This window comes from Magallana gigas, chromosome 5 (genome assembly GCF_963853765.1).
Source record: "Magallana gigas chromosome 5, xbMagGiga1.1, whole genome shotgun sequence".
Classification (NCBI taxonomy): Eukaryota; Metazoa; Mollusca; class Bivalvia; order Ostreida; family Ostreidae; genus Magallana; species Magallana gigas.
The window spans coordinates 52,890,931-52,913,964 of NC_088857.1; the positions used below are offsets into that span (position 1 = coordinate 52,890,931).

General features: G+C 33.7%; 2 protein-coding genes across 2 annotated transcripts; one reads left to right on the forward strand and one right to left on the reverse strand.

Annotated features, from left to right (window-relative positions):
- Positions 1 to 2,003: 2,003 nt before the first annotated feature.
- On the forward strand, positions 2,004 to 5,690 carry LOC136275926 (ras-related protein Rab-11A-like). The gene is made up of 6 exons (XM_066086397.1): positions 2,004 to 2,262; positions 2,979 to 3,090; positions 3,444 to 3,527; positions 4,413 to 4,606; positions 4,748 to 4,828; positions 5,265 to 5,690. Exons 1-6 carry the CDS (start codon positions 2,163 to 2,165, stop codon positions 5,396 to 5,398), a joined length of 705 nt encoding a protein of 234 aa, XP_065942469.1. The 5' UTR covers positions 2,004 to 2,162; the 3' UTR covers positions 5,399 to 5,690.
- Positions 5,691 to 11,615: 5,925 nt separating this feature from the next.
- Positions 11,616 to 18,978, reverse strand: LOC136275923 (uncharacterized). Its single transcript, XM_066086391.1, has 5 exons — positions 18,846 to 18,978; positions 14,819 to 15,923; positions 14,517 to 14,622; positions 14,248 to 14,433; positions 11,616 to 13,843 (listed from the first exon to the last, which is right to left on the reverse strand). Exons 1-5 carry the CDS (start codon positions 18,872 to 18,874, stop codon positions 13,206 to 13,208), a joined length of 2,064 nt encoding a protein of 687 aa, XP_065942463.1. The 5' UTR covers positions 18,875 to 18,978; the 3' UTR covers positions 11,616 to 13,205.
- Positions 18,979 to 23,034: the final 4,056 nt, after the last annotated feature.

A 23,034-nucleotide genomic window follows, 5' to 3' on the forward strand; every position in this document is an offset into this window, starting at 1 on the left:
TCATTAAAATCATTTTTGAGCGAATAGGAAGGGCATGAAAGCTAAAGTTAAAAGAAAAAACGAAAACGCGGGAAGTTGGCCATGCGCACAGGAAACGACCCTTCTTGCAATCCTAGCGAATTTTACAAATATTAGCGTCATATGATAAGTGGTTTTTATTATCATACAAAATTCCTGTATTATCCCCTTTGTTTATCCTCATTACTCAAACACTAAATGGGTAGGTATGAATACATCAGTGACTTATGATATGGTTAACAAATCTATAAATAGACCTGACGATCTGAGTCAATGTTTGTAAACATTCACTTTCAAGTTTGAACATGAACACAGCCATACTATCATGTTTTATTAGAGTTCCCATCTTCCAAGCGTTCACGATCCACTCTGCTCCTCTACACCCTCGGCTTGCGAAGATGAACTCTTATTAATTCATCCAGTCTTCTTTAGGTCACGATCCTTCAAGATTTCCTAAACTATCAATGCATCGATATTTTTCCAATGAGCAAATATGAATAATTAAACCGGTATATACAAGTACAGGTACAGAGCATTATTAATTAAACGAGGAAAACTTCGGTGTGTGTTGATAAGACTTGTATCTCTGTAAAAACCTTTCATATCTTCTGATGTATTCTGAAGAAGGATACATATACAACTCCCCTGGTAAAGAATTAAAGATAAAATATATAGTTTACACGTGCGTACATCCAGTGATGTGACATTAGATCGATTAACGTGATATAAGTGCACGTTAACACTTAAACTTGTTTATTTTAAAGTTTTAGCAATGTCAAAGAATTGTGTTATTTGGGGAAAAATATATAGAATGTCCTTACATTTAGATGTATGTCTTCAACTGTGATTTTGAAAAAAAAAATTCCTTTTTCCATTTTTTTTTTTTGGGTGCTAATTTCATTCTCTGTTAAAAGGAGCGTCAAATATATTATATTTTTCATTTTGTAATAACTATTATATATTTTTATAATACAATATGAACGCGCGGATCCAGAATTCTGTCTACAGCATATTTTAGATAATTTTAATAGTGTAAAGATCCGATCCTCGCTTGACATGAACCATTTTATATCAAATATCTTATTGAATTAAAACAATTTAAATTGACTGAACGCGCTCTTTCTTTGTTTATTAAATACGTTAAAGAAAAATGTTAACAATCTATTTGATAATACACTTGTACATGTTTTAATTGTTTGATTTTGCCACGTAAAAAGTAAAGAAACCACACATGTATGCCAACGAAGTAAGCAATGTCAAATTTTATTTTTTGATCCTACATGATATAATACGTTTAAAATATTTTGATACCACTTTTATGCTTTAATTTGAGGGAAATGTGTTTCCTGTTATAACGTATATTACCGGTACAATGTAACTTAACCGTGATATACATATAGTTTTATTAATGATTGTGGACATTGAACGCTGCCATTTACTCGTGTGTACATTGAACTAGCTGTTAACGGTTCAGCATGGACCATCCCTTAAGTATATTACTAAATAGGCGTCGAATATTTAAACACCGTTAGTAAAAACCTCATTAATTAAAAATACAAACATGATCTTTATTTGTTTTAACCATTAATCACTTGAATAATTGCATAAAAAAAAGAAGTAAAAAAGAGAAATAAAACAATCCTTCGGGAAGTTTTGGTGATGTATTTTTCCACGTGATCCTTTCATGTAGAAAAAGGCATGGTTTGCGAATTTAGTATTACAATTATTAGTAAATAATCTATACGAAATCAAGTATTTTTTCCTTTTATTTACCTTATTTTAGAATATTCCCATTACCAGACACAAAGTGAATAGATATAAATATATCAGGGACTTATTATTTGGTTATAAAATTTATAAATATAGACCTGACTAGATGAGTCATTGTTTGTAAACATTGGGTTTTAAACGTGAACATTGCCAGGCTGTAATATTGTCGATCATGGTTTTAAATAGTTCTACCATTGACTCATGCTGTTTTACTTACATAAGGTTTCTTAACGCATAGAACAACTTATTCGGTTTCTAAACTATCAGTGCAGCGGTATTTCCTTCAGTGAGCTAGATTAACCTGTCCGTCGGCTATTTACACCGGTATATATAAACAAAGACATTGCATCACATTTGGAGTGTACAATAAAGCGATGAAAACTTCAAAGTGCACTCATAAAACTTGTGATCACTGTAAAAACCTCTCCAATCCTCCAAATTATTCGGAAGACGAATACGATTACTTAGCAAAAGGTAGGTTTAATTGTAGATGAAAAATATTTTTTATTCGCGTGTCCAGTGTAAATACAACGCGATAAAATCTTTTATTGCTATATTTTGAAGTGTTTTCAAACAATTGTGTAACTTAGAAACTTCAAATGAATTGAAATTCTAAGATATTTGTATTCCATTTGTTTTTTTTTTATGTTGTTTTTAAAATACAATTCTTTACAATACTTGTATTGCTTTTCAAGATGTGCATCTTTTTGTTTTCATTTTTTTCTACTTTAATTTTTTACTTTTTTAAATAAGTTGACATGTGTTAATAAAATGTAAGATTAGCTAAGTATGCGCGAAAGAGAATTTCATTATTGCAAATAAAAGTCTCTTTTTATTAAATTTCTGTTTCACATTGAAATTCAAATATAGATTATCATTATATGTGGTTGCAAGAATATGTTTGTTTTTACATGCAACCAGCATTACAATATTGTGCAGTTTGTACATAAAACAAGACTTTCAATTGTTACTAATCTTTCTGTTAAAAGTACAAAGTTATCAGATTCATTAGAAACATTCTTCAAATTTGCACCATAATTATTTTACAAACTAACATTAAAAATAATGACCAATTGTTTAAACGTCTGCTTTACAGAAAGAGCATGACAACGAATCGATTAATTTTATCTTAAATAGGCATTGATTAGTTAATAAATTTAATTAATTTTGTAATTTTTATCATTATGCAGTTGTGTTGACTGGGGACAGCGGTGTAGGAAAAACCAATCTTCTGTCCAGGTTCACCCGGAATGAGTTTAGCTTGGAGAGCAGAAGTACAATTGGGGTGGAATTTGCTACCAGGTAAATCTGAATACTATTGAGATATAAAGTTAACAATGGATCGTCTTTTCTAATGCTGCGGAATATGCCGTTTCTGATGCTGGTTTGTTTTCTGGCTAAGGTCAAGCGACGCAAATAATGTAAACTTAAAAGGTTAAAATACGGATTATGTTTTACTAAAATAAAGTGACGCAATATGCTTACGGAAAACAAAGAACCCAATGGCATTTATATACATGTAAAATTTCACGCCATTGTTTCCCTGATTCTCAGATGATCTAAGTGGAATCTTTGTTCTTTACGAAAAAAGAAGTCTGAAATTCAACTATAGGCAATTGGTTGCTTAAAGTTCTTTATTTCCTCCTAATTTACAGAAGCGTTCATATAGACGGAAAGACATTGAAGGCTCAGATCTGGGACACAGCAGGTCAAGACCGCTACAGAGCTATCACTAATGCGTAAGTTTCATCCAATAATAAGTCTCATCCGGCAATAAGTCTCATCCAGCAAAAAGTCTCATCCAGCAATAAGTCTCATCCAGCAATAAGTCTCATCAAGCAATAAGTCTCATCCAACTATAAGTCTCATCAAACAATAAGTCTCATCCAACAATAAGTCTCATCCAACAATAAGTCTCATCCAGCAATAAGTCTCATCCAACTATAAGTCTCATCAAACAATAAGTCTCATCCAGCAATACGCGTAAGTCTCATCCAGCAATAAGTTACCAAACAATAAGTCTCATCAAACAATAATTTGTAACACTCATCAAACAATGCATGCCTCTTTAAAAGATTCGTAAGTTTTGCCAAACAGTTCGTAAGTCTCACTCAACAGTTTAAGACTGATCAAACAGTGTCTTATGAAACAAGTGTAAGTCTAATCAACCGATCCGTCTAACCAAACATTGTACTTGTATGGAGGAGCCACTGCTCCGGACACACATTATCTTTATCATATAGTGCTTATTTAAAATTGTTATTAAGGTCAAGATCTTATAATGAAATTGCCTACAAGTTTATATAATTCAAGATAAAAATTATTTCAAGAATGCCTACAGTCTCTCCCAAAACGGCCTTAAAACAAGCTTTTGACGTCCTCTTTAAGACGGTATCTAATTGAATATAGGTATCGGAATTATTTTCCCCGTGATTTGATATAGAATATCAAGAAACTGTTTTATTTTCAATCCCTTTAAAGTTGTAAAGTACGGGATAAAGATTATTCGAATCAATTATGACGTCGTAATGATTCAAGGTACAAAAGACACCCAGTAGTCATTCACTAGATCTTGACCATAATTTTGTGCAGTAAATTAACCTATGCATCTACGACTCCTATAGATATTACAGAAAAGCTGTGGGTGTCATCTTCGTCTATGATATTGCAAAACGACCAACTTTCGACAACCTAGATAAATGGTTGAAAGAGGCACGCAACTTTACGGACGATGACGTCATTTTGATGTTAGTCGGAAATAAAACCGATCTACGTCACTTGCGAGCCGTGTCATCACAGGAAGCCCGGAGTTACGCAGGTATACTTTGGGTACATGTATATCATTGTTTATGAGTGTTGAGATTGAATTTATATGTGTAGAATTCAAGGATGTAACATTCTTTATTAGTCAGATATATATCTTTGTTCTTGTTATTTTAACGTTTTATAAATTTTGTAGAGAAAAACAACATGTCGTATATCGAGACATCGGCACTGGACTGTACCCACGTTGACCTGGCATTTCAGAGTATTCTAAAAGGTCAGTGTTTGATTACATGTATTTAAAAACTTATTAGCTAGAAACGTCATCGTAAAATAAAAGACCCATCTCCTTAATATCGTTCCAACTTTAGAAAACGTTGTTTGTCATTAATATGCATTTTTAAAAAAAATACTTTGCAATCAATTTACATTACAGGCAATTTATTCTACCAATAAAACCATATTTTTATATACTTTTTGGTGATATAATGATATTAAGGTAGAGAGTGACTTGTGATCATACAGTTATACTACTATATACTGTTTATCATTGATCAGATAAAAATAAAACAAAGGGAGACATTTTATTGTTGAAGCTCTATGCATTGCTTATTATATAATAGCGTTTGCAACATAGAATGTGACAAGCGTTGGTGAGCCGAAGGATATTGTGTTATTTGAATCTGCTCTGATAAATGTCATTTTACTTCCAGAAATTTACTCGACGATTTCACAGAAGGGACTTAAAGATGATACAGGTGGATTTAATCTGCCCAGTGTTGTGGATTCCATGGACATAGGAATCACAGAAACTGAAGAGAAGCGGAAGTGTTGTGTTGTCATGTGATCAAATAACCGCCATTACCGTCAACATCATTATTATCACCGTCATCATCATCCACATCATCATCTTTGCATTCCAATTTAATTTGTTTTCATAATATAGATATGATTTGAAGCTTGTTGTTGTGTTTTTAGATGATCATTACATTATACAGGTTATGATCTGCATGTACATGTATCTTTAAAGTTTTGAATGAAACATTCATGTTGACTTATTGTTATTTCGTAGTTGTGTTTGTGATGTTTCGAAAGGAAATATCTTCTTTGCTAATAAAAGGCTTTATCAAGACGGATAACGTTTGTTGTGATTCTTAAAAAACAAAACAAAACAAAAACCCGGAAAGAAAATTAAAGAAAAAACCCGAAACAATCAAATCGTAAGATGGAAAGATATGACCATAGTACACAGATCGTTTCAACAAGAGGCCCATGGGCCACATCGCTCACCTTAGGAACAATAGGTATGGTAAAATCATCGTAATGCAGTCATTATGCAAACTATCTGGACAATGCAGTATATTACATGTAGATCCTGTGGAAATAAAAATCCATTTCCCCCCTGAATATTCTTATGATTTTATTAAAGTCCTTTTTTTTAATTGGATGATTTTAAAGTGATATCACATGTTGAGCTTTGCAGTTCTATAAAGATTTTGCACAATTGTCTATATATGGAATATAAACCTACATCACACTTTGAACCCCTTGTGAGGCCCAAAAATCATCCAGGGACCAAAGTCTTAACAATTTTAAAGAATCAGCAATATGTCAAAATGCTTGCATATAAGGAAAACCATATATTAAAACGTTTATGTTTTTGTAAATAAAATATTTTCCTTTGTTAAAGTGGATCCCCAATGTGGCTGCGCCCTACTCCTCAGAATTTTGATTTGAAATTGTCTAGGATGCTTTCACTAAAGTTACAGCTTTTTTTAAGCAAGTAGAAGCTAACGGCCAGTAAGAAAAAAATGTCAAAGTCCTGAGAGTACTCGATCAGTAAATATATTTACGTAATTATCGTCGACATACTTAAATTAATACCAAAGTTATTAATGCATCAATAGTTTGTAAGGGGCATTGAAAACTTCGGAGGCAGTAAAGATCGTGTGATTTAAATCAAGGGAGATATAAACCCCTCCGAACCACCTGATGGTACCCGAACAGACCCCATTTGAGACCTGAAAATGATAGCCCTATATGTCTAATCAAGCAATAAGTCTCATCAAACAATAAGTCTCATCAATATATCAGTCTCATCCAACAATACGTCTCCTCAATCAATATGTCTCATCCAGCAATAAGTCTCATAAAGCAATAAGTCTCATCCAGCAATAAGTCTCATCCAGCAATAAGTCTCATCCAACTATAAGTCTCATCAAACAATAAGTCTCATCCAGCAATAAGTCTCATCAAGGAATAAGTCTCATCCAACCATAAGTCTCATCCAGCAATAAGTCTCATGCAGCAATAAGTCTCATCCAGCAATAAGTCTCATCAAACAATAAAGCTCATCAAGCAATAAGTCTCCTCAATCAATATGTCTCATAAAGCAATAAGTCTCATCCAGCAATAAGTCTCATCAAGGAATAAGTCTCATCAAACAGTAAGTATGCCTCATCAAACAATAACTACACTGGCACTGTACCAGTTATCGGCTAAAATTTAACGTTTTCGTTTTGTATTTCCTTATTTCTTGATATTTTTGGATAAAACTTAACACACTTTAAATGGCGAAGTCCTTGTTAATCTATCTGTTAAATTATATCACTATTTTGAACCCAAAGCATCTTGTTTTGTGCTTTTTAGCCCGCCCCGAATTTCCTGCGTTTTTACGATTTACTGTACCAGTTTTCGGCTTCGTGATAAAAACATAGTAAAATCCATGTACATGTTGATTTTATACTCTGCTAAATGTAATTTGAATTATGTCCCTTGTGGGGTCAGACTTAGGTCGTCGGGATTATGATATATTAAAACCAAAACTCATAAAATCATACGACAATATACAAATTCGTAGACTATTCAATACATAATTGTGCAATCAGGCGTTCAACTGCGTTATGAATCTCTCTGAAATTAGTGAATTCCTTTTGTTTATACATGTTATATGTATTGATATTATATGTCAAATCAAAGAAGGGATAAAAAAGATGATACAGGTGGATTTAATCTGCCCAGTGTTGTGGATTCCATGGACATAGGAAACACAGAAACTAAAGAGAAGCGGAAGTGTTGTGTTGTCATGTGATCAAATACATCGTACTTTACTTAACCGAATTAACCGCACATTACCGTCATTATCATCATCATCATCATTATTGCATTTTGATATGATTTATTTTCATTTGATTTGAAGCTTATTGTTATCTTTTATATAATTGACACTTTTATACAGTTTATGATATGCATGTAGCTTTAAAGTTTTGAATGAAACATTCATGTTGACTAATTGTTATTTCGTAGTTGTGTTTGTGATATTTCGAAAGGAAATATCTTCTTTGCTAATAAAAGGCTTTATCAAGACTGATTACGTTTGTTGTGAACAGAGGAAAACAAAAAGAGAATTGTATGATGGAAAGAAGTGATCATAATACACAGTTCATTTAAACAAAGACATTTTTCATGTAAAGTTTCAGCTGTCCTCCCGTTTGTACGAGGGTCAATAAAACAAATACGAAGACTTTTACCGAAGCCGTGTTACTTAACGTCATATTTTTATTAAATTTAGCAATAGTTTCAAAGAATTTGAAATCCCAAAAGTAAGTTAATATATACCTTTATTTCGAAGAATTTCTGCAAAAATGAGGTCAAGTCGCACGGTCAAAATTTGTGTTATGTCAAGAATAAACCATATTATGTTGAACGTAATATCTCTAGAAATTGGCCTAAAATCCAAATGATATTGATACCTCGAATTAAGAATTGTCATAATATTTTATGTACAGATATCAGTAATTAAAGACAGATAGTCCTCTTTAAAATTTACTAAAAACCTTGACGTCGCCGGAAAGCCGCATTGTAATTTACCCTCGTATTAAGCAAGCGTGAGAAGAACGGCGAAAAAATATTTAAAACTGAAAAGATCGAATTTTTGCAGGAAATGAAAATTGTATGGATATAGTTGTGTTTACCAGCCTATTGATTTTTGAAAACGATTATACACAATGCCTTTATTTCACAAATTACTTTTTATCAAATGTTGACGTTGCTGCAAGTTCCCTGTCCACTTCAATCCCAACAAGTACTCCAACTTCCTCAACATCATCGGTGGCTATGCGTCCGTCAGTTTCTGAAAGTAAGCATAACCATACAGATTCCCAGGCCGAATTTCCTCCGCTGCGCTCAAGCAAATCGCCAAAATTACATGAACTAGACCGACACTTTCAAACATGGCCATCCACTCCAACGCACCTCACACCTCAGGCTTTTCAATAAACTCAAATGCACAATATCAAAGCTCAACAACACCCAATATGGATGGAGGCACCTCCATTTTTTAACTTTAACCCAGTGGCCAGCAGCAGAACACCTTTACCGGCACATAGTGGCATGCAGATCCCTGCACCGTGGTTATCTGACATAACAAATCGCCTCATCATTATAGACGAGAAACTTGATAAGATAGACAATTAAGAACAAAGCGTTAAATATCTGCACACAAGTTTAGCAGACCTGGAGAAGCGAGTCAAAACCATTAAAACTGTTAAGGAAGATCAACAGACAGCATCTGTTGTGAATCCTCCAAAGATAATAAGCGAAGTTGAGCGATTGAAGAAGATGAATAAAGATCTTGTTGAACAGATGTCTGATTTAAAACTCAGGAACATGAGGGACAACTTGTTATTCTTTGGACTGAAGGAACCAAGTGATACCACAAATGAAGACTGCATTTCCAAGATAGTACAGTTCTGTGAAAATGAGCTTGGTATTTGCAATGTTGATGAAAAAATTGACAAAGCACATAGACTTGGTAAACGGGACCAAGGGTCAAGTAAAGTTCGGCCCATTGTTGTCAAATTTATTAACTATCAGACAAGGGAATCCATTCGCCGAAAAGCATATACGCTCAAAACACCCCGTTTGGTATTGATGAACAATATCCCAGAGACGTGTTGGAAAAAAGAAAGAAACTTATCCCAATAATAGAAGCAGCAAGAAAAGATGGGAAGCGAGCAAAGCTAGTCAAGGACAAATTAATTATAGGTGGAGTATTGTACAATCCACCCCCTACATGCCCCGACACATAGGAACGCGAGGAGAATAACATTAGTGGAAACACACTCAACGTTATATTCTGGAATATTAATGGTGGCTTTTTAAGAAAATTTCAATAAAAATCCTTCTGTTAACCTATGGCATCATATTGTTAACTGAGTGTTGGCTCCAAAATGAGGCAGAACTATCGGTCAGCGGGTATGTAGTGAGACTTCTACCAAGGAAGAAAGCTAGATGCACCCAAGGTGGAGGCATTGCAGTGTTAATTAGAGAAGAAATATGTTATTTTGTTAGAATCTGTTAAGTTTGTGAAGATACTTTTCTCTGGTTGAAAATTTCATCTGTAAACAATGAAGATAATTACATCTGCCGTTTCTATATACCTCCATCTTGCTCATCTTATTATCACTTATATGACTGTGATTTATTTAGTGACATCGAACAACAGATATCTAAGTACAGTGATTTAGGAAGGATTTTCCTCATCGGGGATTCTAATGCCCGCACCGGGGATAAAAATGATTTCATTAGTGATGATACCTTGCATAACTCTCTGAACGAAAAACTTAGTAACTTACTTGACTACAGCAGTGATCAAAACGAACTTCTCCCACCCAGAATCAACCCTGACACCGAGGTGAATGATTTAGGCTACAAGCTTATCAACCTGTGCAAATCAAGTGGAGTATGCATAGTCAATGGTCGACATCCAGATGGTTACTCGGACAGTTTTACGTTTCATAATAGAAGAGGAATGACATGTATTGACTATCTATGAACTGGAAGTGATATGTTTAAGTTTGTCCAAAAATTTATTGCTTGTAATTTCAACCAATTCTCAGACCATGCTCCATTACACCTTCAAATACGTTTACCTGGACAGCAGTGCGAAAAACTCGTTTAGCACTTGAGCAAAATAACCAGCCACATCTTCTCCTGTCCCTACGACACGGCAGAAAATCTTGACTTATGTGTTAAACTCTTTACTAATGATTTACAGAAAGTTTTGACTCCACATCTAGAATTTAAAGTCTGACATCCAACCAGACCGCCCCAGCGTAGACGTAACACTCCAGCATCAGATATCCATAGGATCTATACAGAAGATAAACTCTGGTTCACAAACACATGTATACGAAAATACCAAGATTATATTTGCGCTCAATTCAATAAGAACAAATCTGATTATAATAGGTTTAACCTCCATGCTGTTAAACATATCTACAAAAAGTACAAGACCCGCGCAAAACGTCAATATTTACAACAGGAGGGAGACATGCTTTGTGCTCTAAGAAAATCAAACCCAAAACTGTTTTACAAAACGTTTCCCAAACACAAATCATTGAGACCCGCTGTGACGGCTAACAACTTTCTTGAGTACTTCAAAACCCTAGAGGGAACCACTTTACCAGAAGACCCGTACCGGAACTGGATGAAGAATCAATATTTGAAGAGCTGGGCAATGAAATCGTATTCGAGGAAATTCGAAGCGCAGTCAAAACACGAAAAACGAAAAGTCTTGTGGCCCTGACTTGATGTTAAATGAAACTTTTAAATATTACATACATCTGCTGTTGCCATCTCTACATTTTTTATTCAACAACATTTTAAACAATGGTTTTCTTCCCCATCTCTGTGGTCCAGAGCTTTCATCGTACTGATCCATGAAAAGGGCGACATCTCCGATCCGAACAACTATCGTGGTATCAGCCTGATCAGCAACCTTGGAAAATTTTTCTCGTCTATTCTGAACTCTAGATTATTAAAATGGTTTTGTGAAAATAATGTTATATCTGATGCTCAACTTGGCTTTAAACCCATGTCAGGGACAGCAGGTGCTATTTTTAGTCTATACTCAATTATTAATTCTACCCTAAGCCAAAGAAAAAGGTTATATTGTTGTTTTATTATCATCAGAAAGCGTTTGACTCGGTAAATAGATATTATTTGTGGTACAAACTTTCAAAACTTGGAATATATACGTGGTAAACTGCTGTCAGTAATTAAATCTATGTATGCTAATATCAGAGCATCAGTGCTTGTTAATGGTTTTATTACAGAAGACTTTGAAAAAATGTAGGTTTGATGCAAGGCGGTCCGGAAGTTCTTTCACCTATTTTGTTTTCTCTTTATGTCAATGATTTTGAAAATGAATTTTTCTGTAGTGACACTATCCCAAAGGAAATTCAAGATTTAAACCTGTTTGTACTACTATATGCAGATGACATGGTTATTTTCTCAGAATCTGTAGATGGTTTACAAAACATGTTAGATATTTTATATGAATACACTACTAAGTGGCATCTTACTGTAAATGTGGCAAAAACTAAAATTGTTGTTTTCAGAAAGGGGGGAAAACTACACACAAATGAACAATGGACATACAACGGACAGTAACTAGATATTGTCGATAGCTTTACTTACCTTGGTGTCATATTTAAGTACAATTGTAAATTCTTAGAAACTGAAAAAAAGTTGGCTGAACAAGGACAAAAGTGTCTTAATACCATGCTTTCTAGAACAAAATATTTGTACATATGTATTTGAATAACGAAACAATGTTGGCATTGTTCGAAATATACGTAAAAAACGTTTTATGTTATGGTTGTGAAGTCTGGGGATCACACAAGACAAACGATATTGACAAAGTTTTTATGAAGTTTTGTAAGCGTTTATTAGGAGTGAAATCAAATTGTAATAATGCTATGGTTTACATTGAATTGGGATGTCTCCCATTAAGGTGTGTGAGAAAGAATTATTAGAATGATAAAGTACTGGTTTAAACTACTTGGAACCACAAACTGTATATTAAAATCCTGTTATGTAAATCTTACCATAGACTGTAAAGCCAAAAGGTCATGCTCCAATTGGGCAGCATTTATTAGATCAGAATTGTATAGTATTGGTCTTGGTGAGTTATGAGAACACCAAGAATACCTTGTGTTCCAAAAACATTTTCCAATTATAAAGAAAAGAATAATATATGTTCATTGTCAGGAATTGGATGCTGTTAGCAATAACTCTCCAAAATGTTATATTTTTTCACATTTGATAGATAATTTTTGCATGCAGTCTTATTTACTCAAACCTATACCTAAGAAATTTAGAAGATGCATTACAAAGTATAGATTAGAATCTCTTTAATTAGCAGTTGAGTCTGGAAGGTATAAAAACATTGCCAGAAATGAAAGAAAATGTATTTTTCACTTAGATTTTGTGAGGTTAAGAACGATGTAGCGACCTTGACCTCTTGTTGCGACCGACACATTGCCCGTTGCTAGATATCACGTACATATTTGTTAAATATAATGTTGAAAATTTCACATTATTTTATGTCATTATTTTCGAATAACTAGTTTACTATTTACCAAGGTAAACACTTTCATGAGTTTCGTTGTTGTTGTTGTTATAAAAAAGTGGATCAGTCATAATCTTGGAACCAATATTTAAACTTGCAGATAAATGATATGAGTATAAACGTTTTGCCAATTTAGTTCGGTGAGGTGAACATAAGGTAAATGTGTGTACATCGTCTTGACATGAAGAGCTTTTAATGTACATGTTTAAAAAAGCAAGTAGAGTGAGTGTTTAGTTTGTTACAGATCATAATTACTTTCTTCCTTTATAGAATTTGAAAGTCTTTTCATCTCTACAGCTTCTTTAACTTCATATAACAAGACAGTCCCGTCCATACAAGCCACTACAATCCGTCCTTGTTTATCAACAGATATAGCCACAGGTTTGCTGACATCCTCCATACTGTATTCTCTGTGGCTTATTTGTCTGGGCTTAAAATTGACAAGGTGGATCTTTCTGCCAGCGCTGTTACCAACAAATACCTCACGACTCCCTTCCTGTTTGGTAATGGCACATTTTGATGGTGTAAAAGATTTTTCGTTGCTGACTGCCCAACCAGGACTGTCTGACCCACTTTCCCCCTTTTCCAGTCGCTTCAAACCCATCTCTTTGTCTGAGATTATCAAAAATATCTTGCCGCTTAGAATTTGAGCTGATACATACATAGGTTCTTTGTATATTTTGACTATTTTCCCTTTGAAGTCTTTACATATCTGATACTCTGTCATTCTATGACTTTGGGGCTCACATACGTACACTTTTCCAGCATACACACACACACCTCGGGGTTGTACACACTCATTCGTAAACCGGGTTAAATGTGTGTATCTGTCGTTCTTCTTCCGCAAGTAAACCATCACTGTGCTTTTGGAATCATCTACCCCAAAATAAAAAAAAAACAATACCCACACGTAAGTTAGTTCATTATTAGCATAAACGTATAAAAATTATCAAATTGTCTTTTAATTTCAATACTTTGAAAGGTCTTAACGATACATCTTAAAAAAAAAAATATGTAAAAAAATAAAAAAGGAAATGTCTGGCAACTTTGTTCATGGTAACACCGGCACTTTATCTTGCAATTTGATTAAAAACAATCAATTTCTTTAAATTAAACTATATTATGTCTTTAAAAAAAACCCAAACAAACAAACGTAAATCTATTTGAAAATTGAAATAAATTTGGTTTTTTAACCAAAATAGCCTCCAAATGACGTAAACAGTAGCAAGCTGTTTAAGATTAAATGATAAACAGCTTTTTATGATAACGTTTTAACTCACCTGTTTTGCCAGGGTCTGTGATGAATAATAATTGTTCCCCATTGTCAGATCGATATGAATCCAAATCGAAAGGACCGTTCAATTTATCAGTTATTGTCCATTTCCGTTGTCCAGAAAGCTCATACCCTGCACACAACCCCGCACTTCGGCTTGTTATCATTATTGTATCATCCAACAAAGTCATTCCTGAAATATTCCAGTTAAGGTAAGGCATCATTTGTATTAATGAAGATGATGAATTAGTTTACATGATTAACTTTCCTTTTTACCTGTTATTCGGATTTCCGTATCAAACTCACGGAACTTCTCGGTTATTTCCATAGAGGTGTCATTAAGTGGTTTTCTCAGTTGTACTTCTATTTCATCATACGGTAGCTGCAATATTTTGTAGTTAATGAAAACATTGTTTCAAATCCTAAAACTTTAGGAGTATATGTACAGTTTTTTAAACTGCCCATTTCGAATTTCAATTGTTTTATCTACTTTTGATTAGTATTCCATGAATGATTGGTTTTTGACTTAAATCTTAATCTCAAATTGTTTTTTAATATGTTCCAACAAATACACCTACCTCGTTCATGTATATGTTTTCCTCATTTTGTGGTATCACTACAGCCTCTCTCTTCTTTTTTTGTGATCCAACATCGAACATTTCATTTTGATAATCTAGCGCAACTGCTGTATCTATTGAATTGTCTGAGGCTACACTCTGTCTTTCATCCAAAACCGATGAATGAGGATATGAGCTGGAAGATCGATCGCTGGAAATTGAGGATTGTGGTCTTGGTTCAATACTTTTCAGCGCTTTTCGAAGGTTTTCATGTTGAATAACGAAAAATTTTATAGCCGTGAGCAGTTCAATATCTCCCCAAAATGCAAGTATTTTCTTTATTTCATCACGAAGGTACAGACATTGGAGATAAACATCGTCGACCGAGCCTTTCATGACGTTGAATCTTAGTGCTGCAGATGCAAAACTTGAAAAATAGTCGTCATCATTCTGAGATTTTATTTTCTTCTCACTTTCATTTATAATCTTTAGTTGAAATTCTATATCTGGCAGACTATTTTCGATCTCTCTTTGCAATTCTCTGATTTTGTCTTCTTCAACCTTTGCAGCTTTTGAAACGTCAACAAGACGATGGTCACATGGGCAACAGTCTGTACACGCTGGAAGTTTGCTTTCGGAACACCAAAATATGATTCTCTTGCCATCATGATATTTACAAATGTTTTCCATATCAATAATAATTTTTTCTTGTTCTCCATTATTTGACAAATACAGTTCATGCTTTTTAGCCCCTGAAACTTTATCATGTAACGATTTGCATCTTTCACAAAGTTGCAATTTACACATAGCACATATAGCTGATGCTACAACAGCAACCCTGTGCTCATCAAAATTACACGAAGGATTAGATAGCAGCTTAGCAGTGAATTTGCGACATCGAGCAACATCTGCTAATCTTTGTAGAAATGAATTTTCAGGAAATGATTGTGCCTGTCCATTGAAATACTGTTTACAGACTGGACATTTTCCAAACGGTTTTTGTTTGTGTACACATCGTTTATCAATTGTATGACCACACGGGAGATACACAGGGTTAACCAATCTTTTATTACAGCAATGACACATAAGTTCCAAAATTGGTTCTTTTAATATCCCTGTCTTGTTTCTGTAAATACAAAATAAAATATAATTGCATTTAATACACGTAAAGAAATAAAGAAATGCTGACATTTAAATACAAAATCAGTTTATATTTACATCTACAAAGTATTAGTCCCACAATTTCTTACGGAAACTTTTAGCTAATTTATAGCTCTATAGAAACAGCCAGACTGAAATCTACACGGCTCGTTTATCGATTAATCGAAATCTACAGCTGCTGAAACTGACAAGAAAGTGACTGAAATTGACACTCTGTTTATCGATTAGTCGAGATATACAGCGAACTAAGAAAAATCATGGATTGCACGAAAAAATCATGATGATGTCAGACACAAAGACTCACACGAGATAATTTGGCTGTTTCTTTTATCTAACGTACTTATGTACATTAACAGTTATTTAGTGAATTTTACTTACTTTTACAATTACCGTTAGAAATGCTTACAGCACTGGCGTCGGAAGCAAATTGAAAGTGTATGGGGGGGGGGGGGGGCTAGACTGATCCTCAGAATTATTGAGAGAAAAAAACTAATTCCAAAAATCATGAAAATCCTAATCTGTAGGGGGGGGGGCCTATACCTTCAAAACAAAAAATCTTTCCGGCCATAACAATTTCCCCAAATCATGAAAATCCTAATCCGGGGGGGGGGGGGGGGTATACATATAGTTCCAGTAAAAAAATATATCAAAATTCCTAATCCGTGGGGGAGGGGGGGGGGGCTGGGGGTGGGTAGGTATGCCTTTGACTCCAACTTTTCAATCTTTTAAACGTTTATTACGGAACAATTATGTTTCCTGTGAAAAAAAAGTGTGTGAGGGGGGGGGGTGAATCCTCTATTCTGCTATATGCCTAATGGTTAGGTCTAACTTAGCCTAGCCCCCCCCCCCCCCCCACCCGGTTCCGACGCCTATGTACAGTAACAAACTCCAATCTTAATAATAACAATAAAATTTTAAACTTCAAAATGTTGCTGAAAATATATCAAAATTAGCCATCAAAATTAGTTTAACCAACTCGTTATTTTCTTTTTTGTGGTGTGTTTTTTTTCATGTAAACAACCAATAATGATTCATACAGCAATCATATTTTTGCGGCCCATTTGACGCTTGCGTCAAAATGTTTTTTCTTGTTGTTAAAATGAAACATAGTAGAGAGAGAGAGAGAGAGAGAGAGAGAGAGAGAGAGAGAGAGAGAGAGAGAGAGAGAGAGAGAGAGAGAGAGAGAGAGAGTCTGCAAAAATAACAAATTAGCCGATCACCCAATGAATAATCAGTATGTTTTTCAAAACCCATTGATAGAGTCCAAAAATTAATTTTATGAAAATAGTTTGCTTATCAACGCTATTTTGTATATTTCAAAAATTGGTAGTGACGACAGGTGTATCAAGTTGATTAAAAGCATAATTAAGAAATTGAAACATTTAACTAGAAATACGCATGCATAGAATAAAGGTTGTTGAATTATGTGAAATAAAAAACTTGGTAGTTACTAAAAAATAACAAAAAAATGTAGAATGAAATGTGGTGATCACGAATATTTTTATACTTGGCTTTCTTCCTAAACTATAAAACTTAATTAATGAAATGTCAAAACCCGGAAGTTTGAAACATTTATTATGTTTTATAATAAAACCATGAATGATTTACGGTGGTCTAGGTCACTGTAAAGGACCATTAAGTTCATTATAAAGGATAAGTATACAAAATGTTAAGGAGGAATAAACACATAAACCTTGTGGCTTGTTATACATATATGTATATTAAAAGTTTTCTCTAAAGTAATTCAAATTGTGAAAAAAAATTTCAAGCACATGCCATATGAATAATTGCTAGATGATTGTATGTTTGTCATCGATCTAAATATAGCCAAGGATATTCCAGTGTTAATTGATTTGACGCGCAGCAATATCACATTACTAGGGACATATGGAATGAGATTTAAATAAATCATAGATTGACCAGTGGCTTTCATGAATTTTTTATGCAATTACATAATTGCATGTTTGAAGTTTTAGCATTTTGAATAAGTTTATTAATATGAAAACCAAATAGACCCATAGATATATATAAAACATAGATTTTGAGAATCTATTTTTGTTACAATTCTGAAAGCAGAGGTGAATAATTAGTGAATAATTAAAAGAATGGATTCTATTCATCCAGATAAATTTATAAAGTACAAAGTTAAACGTATAGTCAATCAACATTTCCATATTCATTTTGTTATTTAAAACAACTAATATTATAATTTCATGTTAAATATTAAAATATGATTGGCTTAGACGCAGTTTATATTCCGTTCTACATGTATTACCCTCAGCGTTAGCAACACACTTGGCAACGGGTAACACAACGAATTGTTACCGCGTAAAATTCACGTCATTCCTATGTAAAAGCTGTAGAGTTTTGTTTAAAATCAAGACATTAAGTATTTTAACATTAAATATGAATCTATATAGTTGTCTATCAATACCTCAGTACAGATATCTCCCAGATCTACCATTTACCGTCACTTACACTTAAAAATTTCGCCCTCGTGAACACGAAAAACGCACTCATTGATTTGTTTTGCACATATTTTACTGTGTAAATTACACACGAGGATTGAAAATAAGTTCTTGCAATATACATGTTACAGAGTATTTAATTGATTATTAATTCGACCGAAACCTACCCGTCGCCCATTCAAAGAAGCTATGCAATGAAATGAAATGCAATGAAAGAGAATAGCACCTAGATTTATATGGTTGGAGTTTGGACCATAAACAAGGTTGCAAACGAAATTTATGACAGTTTAGTTCATTATGCTGTAGTACAAATTCAATTTCTTTTGGATATTCGGTGCAACTAAGAATTGATATTTGTTAATTGTAACGATAAAGTAATCATGATGATTATAGTTATTTTTGATAAATTCGCATCCTACCTTTTCACTGGTGGTTTTTCTTCCGCCATCTTAAAACATTAAAAGTAACAGGTTAAGTGTAAGTCACGCATTAAACTTTCTTGTAAACATAATAAAGCAACGTGTGTAAATTTAAATGGCATCTAGAAGATTGTTTTAGAACATATTATGCAGTGACACATTTTATTAAGGTCTTCCGTTTCCAACGGAAGACCTTTCTATTATTGTGCGGGTTAAGATTATTCTTATTAGGGTCTTCCGTCTTCAGCGGAAGACCCTTCTATTATTCTTCGGTTTCTTTTTCACTTTTCTTATTATTATTATTATTAGGGTCTTCCGTCTTCAGCGGAAGACCCTTCTATTATTCTTCGGTTTCTTTTTCACTTTTCTTATTATTATTAAGGTCTTCCGTTTCCAACGGAAGACCTTATTGTTATTGCTTTGTTTCTTTTTCCCTTTTATTATTTTTTTTTTTTCTTACGCTTTTTTGTACAAGCGATTTCCTGAAAACGGCTTGACCGATTTTCGTGAAAATTTCAGATCTTGTAGATATTGATAAAAACCTTATATATAATTTTTTATTTTAATGACGTCATTTCCGTTTGGGAGATATTGACGTTTTAGTGATTTTTAGAGGGTCATTTTGTCCTGCTATCTCCTCCTAAACGAAAAAAGATATTGAATTAAAATTTTCAGGGATTGTAGACAAAAGATTGTAGATGTGTTTAAAGGCATTTATGGTTGTCTGGCTTCAAAGGCGTCGAAGCTCGCCTGGACCCGAAAATCGAGTTTGAAAAAACGACGTAATTTTTAATGGTTTTCGTTCTTTATCTCCTTTCCTGAAAATATTTTACTATAACATATAGAGCAAATAAAATTTATATTTACAAGAGCTTTCGTTTGATAACAAGAAAAAGGGGCTGGTCCCTCAATTTAGGGGCCAAAAGGGCTCTAAAGTCTTTCTTCCATACCCCTTTACTGAGAAATATTTTGTAATATGTTAAAGAAGTAAAAATGTTTATCTTTCACTAAAAAAACTATACATCATAAAAATTTTATTCTGCGTTACGTAATTAGGGGTTTTAAGGGGCCAGAAGTCCAAAACTTCGATCGAATATATCTCAAAAAGGACAAATATTTTGAAAAGCAATATAGAATAAAAGATGCTTAGAATGATGTTTTAAACAATATTCAATCATAAAAGTTTCGTTATCTGGCCCCATTGAGGAGATTAGGGGTCGGCCCCTAAAACGTCCTATCCCAGATAGCTCAAAAACGGCAAAGAATTTCTAAACACTTGTTGAACAAAATATGTTTAATATCAAAAGAACTTTCGTATGATGCCAAGAAAAAGGGGCCAGCACTTCAATTTAGGGGCCAAAAGGGCTCTAAAGTCTTTCTTCCATAGCACTTTACAGAGAAATGTTTTGTAATATGTTTAAGAAGCAAAAATGTTCATCTTTCACTAATAAAACTATACATTATAAAATTTGTATCATGCGTTACGTAATTAGGGGTTTTAAGGGGCCAGAAGTCCAAAACTTCGATCGAATATATCTCAAAAAGGACAAATATTTTGAAAAGCAATATAGAATAAAAGATGCTTAGAATGATGTTTTAAACAATATTCAATCATAAAAGTTTCGTTATCTGGCCCCATTAAGGAGATTAGGGGTCGGCCCCTAAAACGTCCTATCCCAGATAGCTCAAAAACGGCAAAGAATTTCTAAACACTTGTTGAACAAAATATGTTTAATATCAAAAGAACTTTCGTATGATGCCTAGAAAAAGGGGCTGGCCCTTCAATTTAGGGACCAAAAGGGCTCTAAAGTCTTCCTTCCATAGCACTTTACTGAAAAGTATTTCGTTATATGTTTAGGAAGCAATATATTCATCTCACATTTATTTAACAATATATTATAATTATTTTATCATGTGCTCCGTATTAAGGGGTTTTTAATGGGTTTTAAGGGGCCAGAAGTACAAAACGTTGATAACATACCTCAAACAGAACAAATATTTTAAAAAGCATCATTGTGAAAATCAATATAGAATAAAATGCTGAGAATGATGTTCCTAACAAAATTCAACCATCAATTTTTTTTATCGTGGCCCGATAAGGAGATAAAGGGTCAAATATCAAAGTCAAGGTCATATAACCTTCAAAAAATCGCACGGAAGACCTCCTCGTTGCTCGCAACGAGATCGTGTCTAGTTAGGGTCTTCCGTCTTCAGCGGAAGACCCTTCTATTATTCTTCGGTTTCTTTTTCACTTTTCTTATTATTAAGGTCTTCCGTTTCCAACGGAAGACCTTATTGTTATTGCTTTGTTTCTTTTTCCCTATTCTTATTATTATTATTTTTTTTCTCCCTATTTTTGTGCACGCGATTTCTCAGAAACGGCTCGGCTGATCTCAATGAAAGTTTTAGATATGATAGATATTGGTCTGAACCTGATTTAAAAAAATTTGTGTTGATGACGTCACATCCGTTTTTGAGATATTGAGATTTTTCTAATTTTTATATGGGTATTTTGTCTTCTGTTGTTCTCCTAAACTATAAGAGATATTAAGCTAAAATTTCTACGGTAGGTAAAGGAAAGATTGAAGTTTTGCATGCTTGTTGTTTTGTATGTTTAGCACTACTGGCGCCAAAGCTCGCTACGGCTCGAAAATTGACATTAAAAAAGCGTCGTGAATTTTTGTGCTTTTCTCTCTTTATCTCTTTTCTGGAAAATATTTTTTTAAAACATGTAACGTAAAAAAAGTTTATATTTACAAGACCTTTCAGCTGATATCAAGAAAAAGGGGCTGGCCCCTAAAATTAGGGACCTAGAGGGCTCTAAAGTCTTTTAACCATAACTCTTTACCGAGGGATATTTTGTAATAAATTATAGAAGCAAATATGTTTATTATACAGTTATGAAGCCAAGCAGTATAAGGATTTTCTCATATGTTACGTAATTAGGGGTTTTTAGGGGCCAAAAGTCAAATATTTCGATCACCCATGTCTCACTAAGGAAAAATATTTTGTAATGCAGTACAGAAGAAAAGTTGTTCAAAATTATGTTCCTAACAAAACGCAACCGTCAAAATTTCGTTAAACGGCCCCTAAAAGGAGAAAAGGGACCGGCCCCTAAAACCTTCTTTCTCATATATCTCCAAAACGGTAACGAATTTCTAAACACTTGTTGATTAAAATTTGTGTAGAATTAAATGACCTTTTATTTGATATCAAGGAAAAGGGGCTGGCCCCTCAAATTAGGGGACCAAAGGGCTCTAAAATCTTTAATCTGTAGCCCTTTACTGAGAGATATTTTGTGAAATATTATAGAATCAAATATGTTTATCTTATAGTTCTGTATTCAAGCAATGTAATGATTTTATCATGTGTTACGTAATTAAGGGTTTTTAGGGGCCAAAAGTCAAAAAATTTGATCACCCTTATCTCACAAAGGAAAAATATTTTGTAATGCAGTATAAAAGAAAAGTTGTTCAAAATGTATTCTCAACAAATTGCAACCGTCAAAATTTTGTTGAACGGCCCCTAAAAGGAGATAAGGGACCGGCCCCTAAAACCTTCTTTCTCATCTATCTCCAAAACGGTAACGAATTACTAAACATGTGTTGAACAAAATTTGTTTAGAATTTAATGACCTTTCATTCCATATCAAGAAAAAGGGGCTGGCCCCTAATAAAAGGGGACCAAAGGGCTCTAAAATCTTTAATCTGTAGCCCTTTACTGAGAAATATTTTGTGAAATGTTATAGAAGCAAATGTGTTTATCTTATAGTTATATATTCAAGCAATGTAATGATTTTATCATGTGTTACGTAATTAAGGGTTTTTAGGGGCCAAAAATTTTCTAAACACTTGCTGACAAAATGTGTTCAGAATTAAATGTCCTTTCATTTGAATCCAAGAAAAAGGGACTTGCCCCTTAAATTAGGGGATCAAAGAGCTCTAAAATCTTTTATCTATAGCCCTATAATGAGAGCCATTTTGTGAAAGGATATTAAAGCTAGATTAGGTTAAAAAAGCAAGAGAACTTATACAAAAACAATACAATAAAGCAGCAATTTAGTACTTCACTCCTTTTCCATAACATGTTTGCTGTCGAAAATCAAACTCGATGATATCATATTTCATTCTAAAAATCCAACGGAAGACCTCCTCGTTGCTCGCAACGAGATCGTGTCTAGTTATTAGGG